This window comes from Zingiber officinale, chromosome 5A (assembly GCF_018446385.1).
Source record: "Zingiber officinale cultivar Zhangliang chromosome 5A, Zo_v1.1, whole genome shotgun sequence".
NCBI lineage: Eukaryota > Viridiplantae > Streptophyta > Magnoliopsida > Zingiberales > Zingiberaceae > Zingiber > Zingiber officinale.
Genome location: NC_055994.1, coordinates 143521727 through 143543069, shown reverse-complemented (window position 1 = coordinate 143543069; position 21343 = coordinate 143521727). Strand labels below are relative to the sequence as shown.

At 38.0% G+C, this 21343-nt stretch overlaps 2 protein-coding genes across 4 annotated transcripts; one reads left to right on the top strand and one right to left on the bottom strand.

The window, feature by feature from the left end:
* The first annotated feature begins 9823 nt into the window (after positions 1 to 9823).
* On the top strand, positions 9824 to 13437 carry LOC121982194 (protein FAR1-RELATED SEQUENCE 11-like). 3 transcript variants are annotated; one of them, XM_042535149.1, is made up of 4 exons: positions 9825 to 10045; positions 10939 to 12005; positions 12114 to 12554; positions 12615 to 13437. In XM_042535149.1, the coding sequence occupies exons 2-4, from the start codon at positions 10941 to 10943 to the stop codon at positions 13314 to 13316; spliced, it is 2208 nt and encodes a 735-aa protein (XP_042391083.1). In that variant the 5' UTR covers positions 9825 to 10045; positions 10939 to 10940; the 3' UTR covers positions 13317 to 13437. The 3 variants fall into 3 exon arrangements, with proteins under 3 accessions (XP_042391084.1, XP_042391083.1, XP_042391085.1); XM_042535151.1 differs by lacking the exon at positions 9825 to 10045 and having other exon boundaries at positions 11005 to 11147; positions 11246 to 12005; XM_042535150.1 differs by having other exon boundaries at positions 9824 to 12005.
* A 45-nt stretch (positions 13438 to 13482) lies between these two features.
* Positions 13483 to 20792, bottom strand: LOC121982193. The gene is made up of 5 exons (XM_042535148.1): positions 20602 to 20792; positions 17220 to 19349; positions 15650 to 15770; positions 14734 to 14793; positions 13483 to 14665 (listed from the first exon to the last, which is right to left on the bottom strand). The coding sequence occupies exons 2-5, from the start codon at positions 19319 to 19321 to the stop codon at positions 13610 to 13612; spliced, it is 3339 nt and encodes a 1112-aa protein (XP_042391082.1). The 5' UTR covers positions 19322 to 19349; positions 20602 to 20792; the 3' UTR covers positions 13483 to 13609.
* Positions 20793 to 21343: the final 551 nt, after the last annotated feature.

The following is a 21343-nucleotide window of genomic DNA, read 5'->3' as shown; positions in this document are numbered from 1 at the left end:
GATTATGACTGTGAAATCCTCTACCACCCAGGTAAAGCTAATAAAGTGGCAGATGCATTAAGCAGGAAGTCCAGTGCATCCTTGATGTCCTTATCATCATTAGCCCTGCCACTACAGAAGGAGTTCTCAGATTTCGGACTTGAAATTATTTATGGGCAACTCTCTGCATTGACTCTAGAGTCAACCCTGCTTGAGGATATACAAAGAAGCAAAGTGAAGATCCGGATATCCAAAAGATCAAGCAAGGGATACAAGAAGAAGGAAGTTCGAATTTCGAGTATCAGACAGTGGAATTCTTTATCGGGGAATCGCCTTTGTGTTCCCAATGATGAAGAGCTGAGAAAGAAAATTTTAGAAGAAGCTCACAGTACACCGTATTCTATGCATCCTGGTTCTACTAAGATGTATCAAGACATGAAACAGAAGTTCTGGTGGTCTGGACTCAAAAGAGATGTGGCTAAATATGTCAGTACCTGCCTGACATGTCAGAGGGTCAAAGCAGAACACCAGAGACCAGGAGGAGTTTTACAACCTCTTCCAATACCAGAGTGGAAGTGGGAAGACATATCCATGGATTTCATAACAGGTCTCCCAAGAACCACAAATGGATATGATGCGATATGGGTGATAGTGGACAGATTGACCAAGTCTGCTCATTTTCTAGCGATCAAAGTGTCTCACTCTATAGAGCAGTTAGCACAGCTGTATGTTAAAGAGGTGATCAGACTTCACGGAGTTCCCAAATCTATTATTTCTGATAGAGATGGGCGCTTCACCTCCCACTTTTGGGAGTGTGTACAGACTGCACTAGGCACCAAGCTCAAGTTCAGCACAGCCTTCCATCCTCAGACTGATGGACAGACAGAGCGAGTAAATCAGATCCTAGAAGATATGCTTAGGGCTTGTGCATTAGATTTTAAGGGCAGTTGGTGCAAGTATCTGTGTTTAGCTGAGTTTGCCTACAACAACAGCTACCAAGCCACCATCAGAATGGCACCATATGAAGCATTGTATGGCAGAAAGTGCAGATCACCTATATGCTGGCAAGAAGCTGGAGAAAGAAGAGAAATGGAGGTAGAGCTGGGCATTCAGACGGAGATGATAGAAGAAACCACTCAGGTTATTCAGAAGATCAGACAGAGGATTGAGACCGCCCAGAGTAAGCTATCTTGACACACGCCAAGGCCACTGGAATTCAAGTAGGAGATTCAGTTTTTCTCAAAGTTGCTCCTATGAAGGGAGTGATGAGATTTGGCAAGAAGGGCAAATTAAGTCCTCGTTATGTAGGACCTTACCTGATCATGGAGAGGATTGGGAAAGTAGCTTACAGACTGGACTTACCACAAGACATGTCAGCAATACACAATGTGTTTCATGTCTCCATGTTAAAGAAGTGTCTTCATGACCCTAGCCAAGTGATTGAACCTCAGTCAGTGCAGATCCAAGAGGATCTTAGTTATGAGAGTAGACCTACACAGATAGTGGACAGAGCAGTCAAGAGACTAAGGAACAAAGAAGTGCCACTAGTGAAGGTCGTATGGCAGAACCAGAAGCACGAGGAAGTCACTTGGGAACGAGAGGATAGCATGAGGCAAAAATATCCAGAATTATTCTAAGTTCGTGGACGAACTTTTTATAAGGTATGGGGAATTGTAACGACCCAATTTTCCCTATTTTGAATTCTGAATATCTTTAAAAATATTTGAAAATGCTTTTAAAATATTCTAGAGATTTTTAGGAATTTTTAGAGTATTTTTATGCAATTTTTGGAGTCCGTTTGGTATTATTACCGAGTGGAGAAAGTTTAAAAAAAAAAAAAAAATTTGCAAGAGCTAGGATTCGAACCCAGCTTCTCGGGCCCAAGCTGTAATCGGCCCAATCAACCAACTGAGCTACACGATTTCTGTTAACCTTATATGGAGCGAATGATATCTAAGCAGTGGTTAATGAATAGAGAATAAATAGGAAGAAAAATAGTGGCAGCTGAGACTCGAACCCGCGAGCCGCGTATTAAGCAGAACGCAGCCAACCAACTGTGCCAGCGGCTATAGTTAATTAAGGAGAGAACGGACAATATTTAAGGGTTAACAGAGAACAATTTACCTAAGTTATAAAGAGAGGACTTTAGTGATTTTCGGACAAAAACCTAAACTCCTCTTCTCTCTCGCGACGGCGCCGACTCTTTCGGGCGGAAACAGAGCCGAATCTAGGGCTCGTCTTCGGCGGCCGGCGAGGACTTCTTCCGACGAGATCTCCACACCTTCGTGATTCCCTCGTCGAGAAGAACAAGTAGATACCAAGAGATCGTTGAGGAAACAACTTCTCCGAACCCTAGCAACCCTATCTCTTCGGTTGTAAGTCCAAGAACCCAAAGTAAGTGCTTCTCACCTGCGGTAGGAGTAGCTCTCGGGTTGTTATCTTGCGTTTTGTTGTAAAATGATAACAGTAGCCTTTCATCTTAGCATATGGTTTCGGATTTGATCCTTGCTCTAGCCAATTCGGTTTAAGTTGATTTTAATCTGTTAATGTGTTTTATTTAGGGCACGAACAGAAGTTTTGAGGGTTTTCCTTGATTACTACAGCATGCTAGTTAAGTGTATTTACCTTACACATTAAGCATGTTTAAGTAGATATATTCTAGTTTAAGCCTGTTGTGTTACCACTGGAATTATACTATCTTGCATTACCTGGAATATTATTGTTGATAGAATTGGCTAACCTCATGTATTAGTACCGAATTAGAAATGCTAGTGCTGATGTAGTAGTGCTTTGTTTGGATGCCATCATCCTCAGGTGTTTTCTATTGGAAGCAAATTTTAGTTCAATAGAAACTAGTTGTAGTGATGAATGCAGTAGGTTCGAACTTTAGTCTTCCTAGCAATTCAATCATGTTAAAGCATGCAAATTGATCATAATTGGTTATGGATAGTTTCGCAGTAGAAAACTGATTTCTTGAGATGTGATATATATTGAGTTGATTCAGCCATGTCTCATGAGGCTATATTTTTGGATTATTTCTAGAATTCTTACCTTTACATCTGTTAGGTATGAAAAGTTGGTATTGGAGTTAGTTCTGTAGCTTAAAGTGAAACAGGGATATGCTTAAATTGCTTAAACCCTTAATGTGAACGTGGCATGTGATTGAGCTGCTAAATGAGTTGCTTAAATTGCCTCTAATAAATGCCAAGGCATTTTTATTAGAAGGAGTATTAAAAGAAAGATATAAAGAAAAGTATTTTACTTTTAAAAGGCATGTACCGGACACAATGTCCAAGGGATGGGCTCCAAGTTGCCCCTAGACATAAGGTCTAGAAGTGTCTTAATGGTTTTGGGATTAGCTACCTCAATTCTCATTAAGAAAGGCGCGCAAAGTGGTACAATGCCGGGCCCAAGTTAAGTTGAATATTATTTTAAAGTATAAAAGTATAAATTTGGAAACAAATAGAACGAGTTCCTTTATCTAAGTGCAAATTTTAGCAAGTTAAATTATTGTTTCCTTTAGAGATGCATGATGTAGTTTAATTGCTATTTTTCATGTTGAGCATGTATTTCCCTGCTTTCTTTTATGCTTATGCATTCCGTATCGGGTTTTGTGAGTAGAAAGCACTTACTAAGCTTTATGCTTATAGATACTACTTTTTCCTCCTACTGCAGATATAGATAAAAATAAAGGAAAGGCTAAAATGGCATAGAAGAAGGCGACAAGGAGACACTGGTGATGTGTGTGTGGATGGCGGGGATGGAAGATTTGGGGACCTGGCTTTTAAATTTCTGCAAGTTAAGTTATTTAGGTTTCTTCATAAATAACTAGGAGGATTAATAAAAAATTCAGATTCTTTATGCTCTCCCTATTTTACTGTTTTGAAGTTGATTAAATACGTTGGTTCTGTTGAGTACAATATGAATTGTTTGAGTTATATGGAATTCGGTTTTGGTGCATTGCTTAAATCTGGAGTTTTAGTTTGTTGCCGTGGAGTTTGGTAAATTCAGATCCTTCATGTTGCTTAAAACTGTAAGGTTCTATATTATTGTAGCCTGATTTGCATTGCTTAAGCTTGGGAACTGTTTCGGCTGTGATACTTATCTGCTATTGTGTTATCTGTTGCTGCTGGAAATTTGGTTCTTTTTATTTGCAAAGAAATTTCTGTGAACACTGATATGCATGAGCTGCTAAAGATGAGTAATAGCCATATATGCTAATCTGTTAAAGGATTGTTAGATGTTGCTGAAAGTGTGTCCGGACTTGATTGCTTTGGTTGCATGCTAAAATTTGGTGCAGTATTGTAATTCCTTGCACTAATGGAGTTTAGTTATTTCTGAAATTTCTTGCATTTGAGCTGCCATGTACGTGTTGTTCTGTTATCAACGTTGTAGCATTATTTGTGTTGGGATACACTGCTGCTTAAATACAGAAAAATCTGCATGCTCATTTGCCATACCAAATAGAAATTGCATGATATATGTGTGCTGTTCGGTTTTGTTGGAATGAATGAACAGAAGGTTTAAGTAATTTCTTTTCATTCCTGTTAAGATTTAGAATGATATAAATGCAATATAGTTAAGGAAGTAATAAGCAGTAGGGACACTTGAGCATTAGTTGTCTATATGTTATACTTGCTGTTACACATGTTGCATGTTAAATCTTGGAAAAAAAAAGTATCAAGAAATTTTATGCTACTAATAAGAGGCATGTTCTGATATGTGATATGTTCCCAATAGTTTAAATTTTCCCTAGTCTTAATGCAAGTAGTACAAGTTACAGTAGTTAGTAGAAACAGTAGCGGTCACCCTCAGAGTAGTAGGAAAGAAATTGGGTGGTTGTTACAAAATCATTTGAATATATTTGTGTGGTCAGTGTGGACCAATATGTCCTTGTGGTTAATGAAACACAACTACCCCTTCCACCATTACATTTATACAAATGCTCATCTTCCACTGTCTTTAGGTATTGACCTACACAACCTACAACATCATAAACAAACATGTAATTAATGGAAGTATGTGTGCTTGTTAAATGCAAGCACAACTTTCTCTTTACATAGCTCATACGTAGTGTGTACAACTTATTATAAGTGATACATTCTTCTACCCCAACTCCTGTAATATTTTCAGCTCTCAAAAATGTTTGTAAGCTTGAAATTGGGTTCGGAAGAAATTGTAACAAGCAGATACAAAGTGTCGGTGATAAACTTAGGCTCAGATAAAGAGAGTTGTGGTCACCTGAAAGCTGATAAGTTCTCGATAAAAAATAAAGTTGTGGATAACTCAGCTCCAATCGAAGTGAAAAAAAAAACCTGTCGAAAGAAAATGAAGTTGGCTCACCCAATGACGGAGACAAACAAAAAAAGTAGACCAGAACCCGACGAAATTTAGTAGGCAAGACTAGTAAATTATGTGTGCTTAGTTGTGTGTCATTTTATCGATGATGGATGCTGTAAAAAATTTGATATTAATTCTTACATTTCCAACATCCATTATATATAGTTCTTACATTACCATTCATAAATTACAAAGTCTCAACATCTCTCAATTGAGATTAGGAATTAAGAAACTTACTATAGCAGCTGGTACACCATAGCATTCAAAAAGTCACAAAAGTTCGAAATATAGCTTATCTTGTCCAGCTAAGGTATCTAAAAAGGTAGAAAAGTTCATAATATTAGCAAAATTAGTAGCTATGGGCACATCCAAACTGTAATCTCTGTCAGTTATCCTCTTGGTTAAAGCTTAGCTTTCCCTTCTCATTCAGGATCAAGAATAGTGATAACTTGTAATGAATGCCCGCTAGCAACTCAGCAACAAGCACTTTCTCTTTCTCCATTAGCTGTGTTATCAACGACAAGGCATCCAATACCTTCTCTTGTGCATTTGATATATTCACCTCCGTTGATAGCTCTTTGATCAAATCCTTCATTATGTCCTTGGTTATGTAAGTGAGGTTATTGATGCTTCAACTATAGAATCATCACTTTCGTTCATGTTCTTTCAATTTTTCCATTGGAGGTTGCACCTACATTTGGTTTAGAAGACATGGTGGGTGTTAGTCCCTTCAATAGCATGAGATGTATAATTACAACCAACCATCGTATCATATACTACTTCGTAACTCATGTTAAGGACATCCTGAAAGGTTGATGCAAAGGTCTCGGCATGTTCGCCTATTGCCTGATCATTTCTAAAAAATTCACACCAATCCTAGTAATAAGGTCATTGCTTGTGTCTCATGGGTCGTGCGTTGTGGTATGACTACAAGAATTAGGCAAATAATTAACTACACAACATTGTTGAAATCAATAAAGTATGCTTACATAAAATACCTTAATGATTGCTTCCCATGCTTCATCAGTAGTCTCAATGGTTTTGTCAATATCATTCCACCCTACCCTACTTTTGCTTAATATCATGACCAAAGTACCATGTGTTTTCTTCCACACATGTACTTTTGAGTTTGTATGTGGATTTCCACGTATGTTTGTACCTAGGATTGTTGCTCACGTCGCATTTTCCAATAAAGCCAAGTACCTAGCTCTAAATCCATTCTCACTTTTCCATCCCTTGGCGATAACATCTTTTAGGGTTTGAATTAGAACTTCCTCTTCATGTGCACTCCAACCACGTTGTGTTTTTTTTTTTTTTTTTGCTTTCTTGCCTTGCCCAACTACACTCCCAGATGTTGTTCCACTATCCATAGCTACCCAGCAGTTGATCTCTTATTCTTGTGAAAAAGATATAAAATGTGTAAAGTATGTTGACAAATATGCAGCACGTGGAATAAGCAAAGAAAGGAAATATAACATCACAACTATCATGTAATATATACATCAGTAGATAATGTCATAAAATAATAATCATACGTTGAAACTCATAAATATAAAATTCACAAAGGATAGTAATACATATCTAGCACAATATAGTGACTAATGTTTCAGATACATCAATCAATTTATTATTATTAGTTGTTGGCATTGTTGCACAATAACATTGCAAAGTTTTCTCTCTAAGTATCTCAGTCGTCTGAGGAGTCAAAACTGTATATATAATCATCTTCTGTGTCATGACTCAGGCTACCAACATCCTTTTCGACTTCTTCTATAGGATCATTGGGCATCTGTGATCGGATGAAATTTTGTTATAGAATACAAATCATTATGATTTTGTTTTGTGCTTTTAGCGGGTAGAAGGATGGACTTTGGATGATAGCTCATCTCTTTTTTAGCAAACTAAATGCTCTTTCAATGACATTGCAAGTTTGAGAGTGTCTCCAATTAAATAATTCTTTGTAATTCTGTCTGATTGCACGGTTTCCCCAAGCATCCTATGATATCTTACTCGCCTGTATGGGGTCAAGAATCCATCAACATTTATGTATCCATTATCACATAGATAATAACACCCTATGTTAATAGTTAAATATTATGTTTGCACTATTTAGGAAATCTTTTTGTAGATAATTTTTTACTAATTCAACCAAAAAAGATATAAAAGTGGTTACATCGCCTCTTGGAACTTTAAATGAATCATCATGAGTCAATACATCTCTCATAACTCTAACATCTGTTGCAGATCCCTCCCACCCAATAAGCACGTAAATAAAGTTCATATCATGATCGCAAACCTCAAAACATTAACTACAATAGTACCTTTTCTTGTTCTATATTTCATCTATCTTGGATTAGAACATGTACGGGGATATGTGTTCCATCTAAGATATCAAGACATCTCTGAAATAAATTATAATACAGATACTAATGTTATGTTACTATCGTTATATTAAAGATATATTCAACAATAAAAACTCATAGTTTCACATAAATTTTAAAAAAAAAAGATTGAATATATTACTTCGAACCATTTCCAACTTTCATTGGTGCAACTATCATCCACAAACTCATGCACCACTAGTAGTATTGGATGTAATTTTAGAATTGATCGCATAACTTCATGGAAATGTGGACTTCTGGGTTGCCTGCTGTGAGCACTTTCCAATTTACCCTGACGGTCGGTGGGAAACTTCCGTAGATCCGGGCTGGTTGCCCCAGATTCGATGTTACTTGACCTGGTTAATTATTTTTATAAATTTTTTGGCATGTGGGAAACTTCTATAGGATCGGGCTGGTCACCCCAGGTTCGATGTTACCTGACTTGGTTAATCATTTTATGCGGGCGAGCGAATTGCCTTTTGTCACCATGACTAATAACTCGATTTTCTTATGATACGCCAATATAGACAGAAACATTGCTACCTTCTATTGAATTTATACATATCTAGAATCTACCAACCTCCAACAATTGTTAGCAAGTAATACAACCGTGCAAATGCATTCCGATTCATCCTCAAGTTTACCACACATTAAACATCTACTTCAACAATCCTATGCAAATGACTCAATTGTGCATTAATTCTTTGTGTCATGATGTAGGAGGTTGGCATTGTACAAGGTTCACGACGTCGTCGCTTTCCGAGTAATTTCATTTTATGTTGTGTTAAAAGACATAATAGTAAAAACTTTCGATAAAGCCTTTGGTGCAGCAGCACAAAAAGTACATTGTTTCTACATCTAATGTCCATCTTCCAAAAATATTCAAGAAATAATAACAAATTCAGCTATAGTACTTTGAATAAAGTAATAATAAAACACAATATAACATGAAATGTTACTTCTATGGCAAATTCAGCATGCTCTTCTTTAGAAATTTCAATTTGAAGTTGTGACAACAAATTTTAGTACCTTCCGATTTCTTTGTGTGCTGAAATTTATTGTCAGCATGCTCTTTAGTACTTTCAGATTTCTCAACTTGTTGTTAGATTTGTTTAAGTAATATAACAATGTTGTGAAATAATATACTCAAGAAATCTAATATTTTCTTAAACAAAGTTATGAAACAGTATACTCTAGAAATCTAATGTTTTTACAGCTTTGTCAGATTTCTCAATTGGTTCCCAATTTATCAACTTACAAAAAAATCTAATGTTTTCAGCAAGTTTAGTACACAATGGTATGACTTTTCAAACCAAATATGCATATAGATAAACTCTAAACAATGAAATCAAATATGCATACAGACTCTTAGAACAAAAGGAAGTCACCATCACCCACCACACTTTGCCCAAAATAATAATACTCACTTTTAAATGTAACAGATAAAGTCCGAACAATGAAATGAAAAAAGAAACATCAAACTAGCACAAAAACAACACCATAGTGAAGAAAGTGAGGCAACAATAAATATATATATATATATATATATATATATATATAAAATGATTTATCTTAAAAAAAAAAGATAATGTGATAGGATCTAGCACACTGATGATAAAATCACAGTATTTAGATCTTGGATTACATTTCTTTCTATTATTTTGCTATGTCTGTCTAGAAATGAGAAGACAATATGAACTTTTGTTGCTAGGGTAAAAGCTAAAAGAGTCATTTTAATATGATATCATTGTTACAGTAATATCTGGAGTGATCAATTTTTTTACTACCGTGTGATATTTATTAGTTCAGATTTTCTGTCCCTGTTTTTCTCTGTCCCCATGTCTCATTGTCGATCGGACGGCTCAGATGACATCTCAAGGATACTTTGTACGTCACAAAAATGTTACACACATCTTAAAGATGTCATGATGTCTTGAGATATCATCTGAGCCGTCCAATCGACAATGGGATATAGGGACAGAGAGAAACGGGGTCATAGGATCTGAACTAGATATTTACAGGCCGCCCATGATCATTGACTTAGTTAAACGAGTCAAACATGGGTTAAAAACCTACTCCTACCCTAATCAACCCTGCCAAACAGGCCGTTAGAGTAAACATGTCTCTCTTTGAGAGTTTTGAGTAAACATAGCGTAAGATATTTCCACCCCCCTTCTTTTCTACCATTCTCCTCCTCCCTCGGTAGCTTACCAGATTCTGATCAGCTTCGGCGCTCTGAGGGATTCGCAAAACCAGGCGTCCGAATATCTAATTCCGGCGATACTTCGACGGCGCAAGTTCTTCTCTCCGACAGCCCTAAAATATCCATGCCATCTACCTCAACGGTACTGACTCAAATCTGGCTACTTAAAAGCCTTCATCTTCCCATTGTTGATCGCATATTGCTCCTGGAGTTGATCTTTCACTTCTGTCGGTTTTATTCGGGGGCTTCCTTCTCTCCTGGTTCTTTTAGGTTTTTTTTTTTTTTTTTTTGCTTTGGCCGCCTGTTCAAGGTCTATCTCATCTAAAATTCTTCGATTCAAATCTTATTAGTACCCATCCACTTGAAGAAAAAAAACTGTACTTTCTGTAAAATTTCGGATTCTTTTTGCCGACTTACCTGTTGCAGAAACATCAGGTTAGCTCGTAGCGTCTGCAAAAGATTCCTAAAGGCCTTTTTCCAATGCATGGTCATTGCAAAGTTCAGTGAAATTTGAACTGCAATTATTGTGTTTCAGAACAAAACCTGTGAAATTTCAGCTCACGAAGTGTCTTATCACATCGTCCCTTTCTTTCTATTTTGATTATGTTTAATTTTTAGTTATGCAGATATTGCACGATATAGCATGGGAATGGTGGAGATTTGGCAAGCCAATCATAATTTTTATGAAATCCAAGTTCTTGTGGAATAAATGTCTTATTTTGTTTGAAACAAAAGATTCATTGATTCTGTTTGCAATCTGTCTACTGTTCTCCATATGCTTTTGTTTGCAAGTGTTCCTTGTTACAAGAAAGATGCTTCAACTTTGGCGGTTGCATTCCTTGTTTGAGGAATTAAGACTTATCTATCATGTTTGATCCACTCGGTGGCATGCTATTTCTGTTTTTGGAAAACTTGCAACAGAGAAATCATTTTAGCTATACGATTACAAACACTCGGCATCTAGTTTTCTTACATGCTCTAAACCATGTGTTAAACAATTTTCGTTGTCTACTGTGTTTTGTATCTTTTGTGCAGCTATGAGAAGCTATTGCTTCTCAGCAAGTGATATGACAGAAAATGCACAAAGAAGCACCTGTCTGACTCGAAAGCATCCATGCCCCTGTGGAGATGACCAATGCTATGTTAATGAGGAAGGCTATGAGGATGATGAATTGGTTGAGCAATTTGGATATGCAGATCCAAGCTTTCTGCTGGGGACACCACTGAGTTCGGGTAACACGAAGGTTATTCCCTCTCCTTACATAGGACAGTCATTCCAAACTGATGTTGAGGCCCTAGAGTACTATAGCAATTATGGCCGTAATAATGGTTTCTTGGTTAGGAGAGAGCGATCGAAGGGAAACCCAGGGCACCAATTGGGAATATATAAGCGGGAACTTGTTTGCCATCGTGCTGGTCCTCCTCTTCCAACTAAATCTGGAGAAGAAAAGGATTCAAAACATCTAAGAAAGAAAAAGCCATCACGCTGCAAATGTGATGCACAAATGGTGATAAAGAAGAATGTCACAACCAATTCAATCAGCTGGGTGGTTGTTAACTTTAGTAATGTGCATAACCATGAGCTGTTGGATAGGGATGATTTGCAATATTCACCTGGTTATCGATATATATCAGCAGTCGATCGTGAACGTATAATCTCTCTTGCAAAAGGTGGTTGCAATGTGAACCTTATATTGAGGTCTCTTGAAATGGAAAAGGGTGTTAAGATAGGTGAGTTAAGCTTCTCAGAGAAGGATGTAAAGAATTTCCTTCAAGCTTCAATGAACATTAATCCTGAAAATGAGGGTTCAGAACTTCTTAAGAGTTGCAGGATGATGAAGGAGAAGAATCCTGATTTTCGCTTTGAGTTCACTAGTGTTGAGGTTAATAAACTTGAACACATTGTTTGGTCATACGTTGGTTCTATTCGTGCATACAAGGCATTTGGAGATGTGGTGTTGTTTGACACATCATATTATCTACATGCTTACAACAGACCAGTCGGTGTTTGGTTCGGTATTGACAACAATGGCTCTGCCACATTCTTTGGTTGTGTTATCTTGCTAGATGAGAAACCAGAATCATACAGATGGGCCTTGCAGGTTTGTCTTGTCATTTCTCCTCACTTGTTAGTTATTTTAACAAAAAAAAAAAGAAGAAATGTTCTTTACTTGCAGCAGCTAATATACCCTTGTTTAATCATTCCTCAGGCGTTTCTTCGCCTCATGGAAGGGAGATTTCCGAAAACAATGCTAACAGATTTTCATATTCAGCTGAAAGATGCTGCGATGACAGAATTACCGCACACTAAGCATGCATTTTCTTTTTCCCAGATTCTGTCTAAACTGCCTAGTTGGTTTTCTAACTCATTGGATACACAATTTGAGAAGTTTAGGTCTGAGTTCTGTAGAATACGTGATTTAGAGACTCCAGAGGAATTTGAGCATCACTGGCATCGGTTAGTTAGTGAATTTAGACTCAGCACAGATAAACATATCACCCTTCTCTCTGTTAACCGATCCTACTGGGCTGTACCTTTCTTGCGGAGTTGGTTTTTTGGCGGATTACTGGCAAACGGTGTTTTATCAGTTCGGTCAATCTTCAAAGGATTTGTGAACTCACAAACTCGGCTCAAAGATTTTATAGAGCAGGTAATTTCACCTTGCACCATGAATCGCAAGGCTTTTATGTGACTCTCTTGACATTTGCAGGTCGGAGTTGCTGTTGATTTCCAAAATCAAGCTTGTGAAGAAGCTAACGCACGAATAAGCCAGCAGAATTTTCAGATCAAAACATGCTTGCCTATCGAAGAACATGCATCAACTATTCTAACATTCTACGCTTTCGAGATCTTTCAGAAAGAAGTCATGTCGTCGGCACAGTATGCAGTTTTTGAGACATCTACGGATACTTATCTAGTCAAGCACCACGCTATGTCTGATGGTGGGCATACCGTCTGCTGCGACCCATCTAACGAAGAGGCTAATTGCAGTTGCAAAGGTTTCGAGTGTTCTGGCATTCTATGTCGGCATATTCTCCGGGTTCTATCCCTGAAGAATTGCTTCATCATCCCTGAGAAATACTTGATTCATAGATGGCGGAGGGAAAGTTCATTGTTTCATAGGAGCAGCGGCAACAATTATCGCACCCAAACACTGCGGTCTCTTGCCTCTATAATTATTCAAGAATCTTCGATAACAAAAAATCGTTTTGAATACGTGCAGTGGTATTTTAGCCGGCTTCTCAACCATATAAGAGAAATGCCAGAAACTAACGAAGTTGCCTTAGATACGGAGGCGGATGCATCCCTCAATGCTATAGTGGATGTTGTTCCTGCAAGGTCAGTTACTAGAGGAAGGCCAAGAAAATTGAGGACGCACCAAACAGCCAAAGGATCGCAAGCAATGCCATAGGTTAAGGATAATCTTGGCGTATGTTTTGAAACAATGGTAGAGCGGTATGGTTTTGAGCATGTTAATCATACTGTTATTTGACCTGTAATACATTTTACTAATGTTATAGCGTTATTTTTCACATCCAAAATATTATTCGTTGAGAATTGACCAGTAAAGAGCGATGTTGCAAAAACCAATAATGTAAAACATGAGGTTAAACATCAGACAAGCTTTCTTAAATGGCTGGCTACATATAAAAAGAGATCGCCCCTGTGACGATCGGCCGTTTACATTACAAAAAATGTCCTATTTTAAGCACCCCTACTTCCATAAACATCCGGCCTCCACCCCATTACATTTTGCACGGCTCCGAAATTAGGCATTTGGACATCTGCGTTAGCCTGGGTACCGAATTGAGGGGTCTGCATCATGTTGGCCACAGGAACACCGCCCAGTGACAGCATGGGAGGCTGTTGCCACCTTGGCATCATGTTTAAGGGGTTTGCCATCATGGCAAATTGAGGAAAAGGTTGCTGTGTAGCCATTGTTGGCAAGGCAGCCATTTGCAGAGGCAGTAGCTGCTGCTGCTGCTGCTGCAATGGGATGTGAGTGTGCAGTGGCAACATTTGTTGGTTTACTTGCAGGGCCTGCAGAGGTTGCTGTTGATAAGCATGCAATTGTGAAGGATGTTGTGGCGGAGTGGGGACTGACGGCGGCAGTGCTTGTTGGTGATGATGGGCATTTTGGGGTCGCCATTCTGGAATATCATCCTCATCATTATCATTCCAAGGTTGTACATCAATTGGAGAATTCTTAACATGTTCACTTTGCCCGTACTTATAGATTAGTTGTCTAATTTGTTCCACCGGCCGGACAGGGGCCACTGCAAGGGGCCGACCCGTGGAGGAAACAGGTTTTGAAGACTGCGAGTTGCCGTGTGCAAAATCAAATTCAGGAAGGTCATCATCATCCCTAGGGCCAAAACCAGGTGGTACATCAGATTCGTCATCAGCCAAGGGTAGGGTCGTTGTGGCAGCTTGAATGCTGCCAGAGGGCTGGGCTAATGAGGATTTAGATAAAGTATAAGAACTATCGCCTTGCTGTTTTCTAGTGCTCAAGTGTTTTCTAGAGCTACCATGCTTGTGATGAGAGGAGACCCTGGGTGACACCGCCGCATGGGGTCTTTTCCACACCACCACGCCAATGAGACCATCAGCAACGATTGCAAGCGTGCCACCCTGCTCCTTTGGCAGAGACTTCTCTACCATGTCGGTCATCCTTGAGTGAGGCGGGCAAAGGTACATTTCGACTCCTGGTGCAGGCTCAGCAAATCCAACTCTATTGTCTGTTGCGTAGGAGTCACTTATCTGTAGTGAAGAAAAAGGTCAGAAGTAAACTGCAAGCATGGAAAAGTGGAGTAACAACACTCTGCTACCTCAATAAGACTAAGGCGTCCGCTTTCAGATGATCCTTCCTTCCAAGAAAACTGCACGATCTGCAAAACACAACATTATTACAAAAACAAGTCTAATCTTCAATAAAATCATGCAAGCAATTCTTAAGCAGTGTAGCAGCAACCTTCTGTGACCAGGTAGCAGCCTATGCGTTTAGGACATTATTCCAAGATAATATGAGTCCAAACTCGTCAAACAAAAAAAAAAAAAAAACTATGCAAGCAGTTTATAAACCGTGGACGATATTAAGAAAACAGAATATTTGAGGCCTGTACGCTGCAGTTAAGGATGTCGTTGATTCCATGATAATAAATCTTAAATCTTCAGTAATATCATGCAGCATCTTTTGATCCGTGGACAAACAAATTCCATATTACCAGGTAACTTTAAGCCTACACGTTACAGTCGTCCATCCATGGCTAAGCTTTTCTCCAGATTGATACTCATGATTAATTTGACATTTTAAACTAAAAAAATTAATTTGTTGTGTTTCTGGAATAGAGAAATTTTACTGTTATTTCAACCTTGACGAGGGACACCAATACGTTTTGGTGTCTGGAAATAACTATCCGATTGGTCGACTCCTATTATTCACCTTCCAATTTAAACTGTATCGAAGGCATGGGCTAAACAAAAGGGTCTCTTTTGAAAAGTTAACTTACTAAAGTGGGTTATCACATAAGAAAATTTTAAAAGCAAAAGGGTCTCTTTTTCATTCATTCTATGACAAAGTTACTGCATAACGATGTTTCCACCAGAGCGGAGTTAGCCCACATGCCTGCAAGAATGGTGATCTGTTTTAAGTATCACCGACTTTAATCCTTGGCAAGTTTCATTCTTTTTGCAACAAATCATGTATTTACAAGAAAAAGGAATAACAATCGGCTGGAAAGATACCATGATTGCCCGGGTCCGAGATAAAGGCAACTCCTTGAGGAATTTTTCAAAAGCATCTAGCCTCACTCTCCCTTTTATCTCGAAAAAGCTAGGCCACTCTTGCATGGATGTTTTCTCACCACTGTCAAAAAACAGAAAAAGAACAAAATATTAATGACTAGCTACCACAATAAAAAAACACAAATAAATACTAGACTTTAATGGGAAAAACTAACGTTGGCAGTGTTAAAGAGCTGCACATTGACCAAAGGATCTCATTTGACTTTACATAAAAATGTCCAAGCAAGCATTTGCAAACTTATGAAACAGATAAATAAACCAATAATAAGCGTCTATCCACCAGCCTATGCCATGTCACTCAGCAAAGTTATTCAACGTAGGAATTTTATAAACACAAGTATACCTATGGATAATTCAAAAGGGCAGGTCACTAACAAAGCAAGCCAAATTTAACCTTAACAAAAGCACAGATTTGATGTACAAGTAAGAAACCAAATACAAAAAATATCATATTGAACCAAATAAATGTAAGAGAAGCTACTATGGATCTTATTGAAAACCAGTGGTGTGCTGCAAAGTTTCTTTTTTATTGAAAAGCAACTACAAGAAACAAGTCTTCCACATTCATCTATTCTTCTAAAACCTAAATATCCCCTGCAACGCCATTTATCTACTTTCACTGAGACAGAGCTACGCATTAAATAGCAAGATGAATGTCCTTGTGCACCAGAAAGCTCAGGTCAGTTGTTTTAAGGACGGGATGATGATCTTAGATTCAAATAACTCACTGCACACAAGCAAAAATTGCTTAATCTGATTTTTTAATTAGTTTAATAAGAATGCAAGATGCAAAATTGAATAAAAAATGAACTAATAATAGTATTACATTCAACTTTCAATGAATTTATTCAAAATGGTAACTTCAGTAATTCAAAAGCCACCATGAATCCTAAACAAAGATTACAATCAACGCTCTATAATCCCTCACATGACTACACATTGCATTGGTTGCTTTATGTAAAAAAATGTCTCCTGATAGCATGGTCATAGTTACATATTCTGTGGCATTCAGTTAAAACAAAGATAACTGACAGTCAGCATTCAATGAATTTATTCAGATTGGCATATTCAATCATTCAAAAATCACATTAAATCCAAAATATAGGTTAGAACCAAAGTTCTTCATCCCCAACTTGACAACACATATTGCATAATCTGCTTAATGTAAAAAATGTAGTTGAACTTGTGATAGCATGGTCATAGTTATATATTAATCAACACCAAAGTTTAGCAGTTAATATCACTTATTTTATTGGTGTAGAAAGACATGGCAAGTTAAATGATGCTTCTACAAGTATGTTCTTTAGGTAATTAGGGCACAATTCTTTAGAGATTGCAATCTAGGCAACTAGGTTAAAGCAAGCAGTGATGCTCAAACTAATTGGAAACTCCATGGACTTCAATTGGGTAAATACACAGCAAATACATGCAGAGAACGATAAATATAATGATACTGAAGCCACCCAACAAGATCTGAAATATAGTGACTAGGTAAATGAGAATAATAGACCTTCTGTAAAAGCCAATCACTGTTGCCACTGAAGAAATATTCAACTGAATTGAGCCTTCCCAAATTTTGTCACTTGCCAATGCAACTTCAGGAGGGCAAGACTTTGACTGGATATCATCAGCATCAGGATTCAAGTTTTCATCATTCACTGAACACATTTTATCAATCTCCTCCGGGTTGACTTTAGCAGGATTATTAACAGTGGCACTTGAAGAAACCAAGTCCACTTGTGTGGTATCTTGTGAGGAACTATGCTTGACTGAAGAACCAGCTTCTGAAGTTTCTGACTTTGTCTTCAAGCTATCAGATGCAGCATCCATAGTGCCTGAGGCAGGTACTTTCTCAGATTCTAAGCAGTCCAAATTTTCAATGCCTGAACTAGGAACTTCCTGTAAAGAATCCACTGACATATTCTCAAACGGAGGTTCAGAATCTAGGGCTTGCATGAACTCATCAAGAGACACTATTGGAGGAAGCGAGTCAGGATCCTTAACTTCATCCACCATCAATTCTTGCATAAGGTCAGTCTTTTCGCCAAGGATTTCTAAATCAGTATGGATATTTTGGCTATCTGAATCATCCTTTCGAGCTATGGATCTACTTCCAGATGCCTTAAGCGCATCAGTTTTAGGAGTAGAATGTTTTCTTGTTTTAACTTCACTCGGTTTTGAAGGAACTTTGGAGGGAACACTTCTCCCAAGTTCAGCATCCACAGGAAAGCTTTCTACTTGTTCAACTTCAACCTGAAATTCACCTTTATGAGTTTTCTTCACCAAGCGCCTTAAATCGACATCATCTGGCAATACAACCATCTGTGCAAGCTCTTCTGCCTTGGCTAATCGCCATTGCGAAAGTTCCTTTGAAGCAAGTTCCTCAATAGTCATTGAGCAAAGACGCTCTGGTGTTATGGCGCCAGACAATACCCGTTCCCTCAACTCTGGATTGTTGCGGTCTTTTAAATTAAAAAGTAAGGACCTACCTTTCTCTTTGTATTTCTTGTTAACTCCAGCAAATAATTTAAAGAGTTCTGATTCAATCCTAAATGCCAAATTTTCAGCTTTTTGAGCAGTTGTCTCATTATTTGCAGTTTCTGGTTCATTTTTCATTTTGAGCCTTTTTTGCCCATGATGTAATGAATTATAATCAACATCAATATTCATCTCAGATGCCCAGCAAAGCCCATGCCCTTGCAAAAGTTCATCTTTAACAAAAGAATTATTATTTTCCCCTACCTCTTGCGACAAAACAACCTTCGGTTGGTGTTCTTCAAGATCAGATTTTATTAGCACAGTGCTCTGAGTTGCATTTTTCATGGATGCATCTACTGCTTCACTTTGAACTTCAAACATTGGAGCAGATCCATCAGAAATCAAATTCACTGGCATAGATTTGTCCAAAAAAGAATTATCTTCTGTTGTCTCTTCTACTAGAGTTGTGACTTCTGTTACTCCATTTGGAGCATCACCACTGGTACTCTTTTCTGCAATTTGCTGTTTAATTGGGGGCTCAGAAACCATAGCCAATGATGCCGCCAGTGATTCACGTAGCTTTGACCTTACAGATCCATATGATTCAGATTGAACTTTTGGTGAAACCAACTGTGCAGGACGCTTATTTGTCGATGGCAAAGATGAAGCCGTATTCATAGGCATAACACGCTGAAATTTAGATGGTGTGATAGCCTGAGTAGGCCTCCTATTTACAGACAATGAAGCCTGTGATGCGGGCTTTGCAGGGACTGATGGTCGAATATTAATTGACGATTGTACTCCTGAAATTTGTCTACTTGGCATTGTTAATTGATCCACACCAACAGAAGTTGGCAATGGAGTCAAGCTTCTGTACGGCTGTTTGATGTGAACAGGATTGACCATAGAAAAGAACTGAGGTGACCCCAATATCACAGGAACAGGAACTGGCATTCCTGTCTGTGACAAGTTTCTATCAGCAGAGAACCAATCTTGTCCCCAGCTAACGGCCAATGGAGTATGAAACATTGGAAGCATCTCAGACTGTGCAGATTGACTATTGGTTGGCAACTGTTGTGATGCCTGACTAGAGGGCACAGTGATTTTACTTTGCTCCTTCTCTGCAGACTCCATCTAGTTTTGATGGCACTTCTATTATGAACTGTCAATAGGCAAGATTGATGAGTGTTATAAATTAAATTCCATAAAAAAAAAAGAGAAAGCCCAAAATTAGGAAAATGGACAATTATTTCAAGGATCATGTAGAAAAACAATCAAACACAAGCCTCCAGATCAGAAACTCCATATCAAGGCCTAAAGAAATCCATGTCCAGCCTTGATTCTCCATGATAAATAGGTTTTAGTAAGATAAATAAATTTGATAATCCAAGCCTGATAGACAAAAATAATAGCTCCTTGAAGATAGTCATAGTTACCAACCAGTAAATATCTAAAGATGTAAATACAAAGAAGAGTGATAAACTAGATAAGAGCAAGAAAGTAAAATAGTAAATTATGACCTAACAAAAAAATGCTCAAATTATAACAGTAATCAATTTCTCCTTCTTGAATATGCTCCTCATTCACATGTGAAAACTCTGAAAAAAGGAAACAGTGATTCACAAAAGCCTTCAACTAGATGATGGTTATTGCCCAAGTTTACATTTTTTTGTAGCAATAATTGAATATAGGAAGAAAAATAATTTTAGAATGGTAAATATTAGGATTTGCAAAAAATACATAGAAAAAAATTGCATACATGCAATAAATCTTATGCAATGTTTTCCGACCCAATGCAAATGTGTCCAACATATCAAAAAGGTCAAGAGCGCACAACATGTGTGTACAGAATCTAGAGATTCAAATGTGAATCGGAAAAAATAAGAGCTGACACCACTAAAAATGTTAAGATATGTCCATGGGTGAAATGAATGAGTCAGAGTATTTAATGTTGTTCAAATATTTGTAACCAGAACTAAACAAAATCATGAAAAAGCTTCAAAATAACAAGATGATACATTAAGATCCAAACACTGAATAATCTTGGAGGGTGGAACACAAAGAGAATTTTAGTACCTATTTAGGATTACTATTTGACAACGAAGAGAGTACACAAGAAGAGGGCAAGCTAAGAAACTTCATTTTTCCCATTTTAGAAGCAACCGAGGGAAAATCGCACAAAATCTAATACGGATCACCCAAAATCCATCGCCTCTTCAAACCCCGATCATAATGTTTACCTCCAACACCACAATAATTCAAGTAAAGGAAATAAAGGGGCTGGCTTTACGAGCACGAAACCCTAAAATGTACTAGAGATTAAGAAAACGAACTAAAGGGAGGGGGGAAACGGCCGTGAGAAGAAGCCAGGCCAAAAGAATGAGGAAAATCAGCAAGCGGCAAGTATCGGATACCTAAAGGCAATCGGAAGCCGACGGAGACCCAGGAAAAGATGACGGAGGAAGAGCAGCACGATATCCGATCGATGAATCGAGAACTGGCGGATCCGCGGCGTCAGCGGCGGCGGCTAGAGCGAGTGGGACGAAACCCTAGAAAGGGGACCTGGAGCGCCTTAGGCGTCGAGCACTTGTTAGCGAAGAGGAAAACAAAGATGACTCGTGATTTTAAAGATCCGTTTCGTAGCAATCATACCCGATATTTATCCTTTGGGCCAATTCAACTCGAAATTTTACCGTCTTTCTATTGGTTAGTAAAAATCAGTCTTTCCATATATCAAGTTGGTAAGTTTCTGAGTCTCCACGAAAGTATATGTAGAGTTCGCTACGGGACCTTAAAGATGGGCCAACATTTGTTGGGCCTCTATTTAAGCGGTATGTTTACTAACAGAGACTAGAATTGATGAGAGTGCGGACCGGGAGGGGACAATTTCCTAGGTCACCTTGACAGAAAGGATATGCCGAAGGTATGGTGCAGTGAATGAATGTTTAATTATGTATTTATATAAATTTTTTATCTAAATCAGATTTGTAAGTAAAGGATATTAGGTTTCTGGTTATCCACCACAAGCACTTTCGATTTACTGATTAAAAAATTTTCATGGAGTTAAATAGATTGTCTCAAATTTGACATTACCTAATTTGATTAATTATTTTTTTATCCCTCATGATGAAAAATTGACTAGCGTAGGATGGTGTT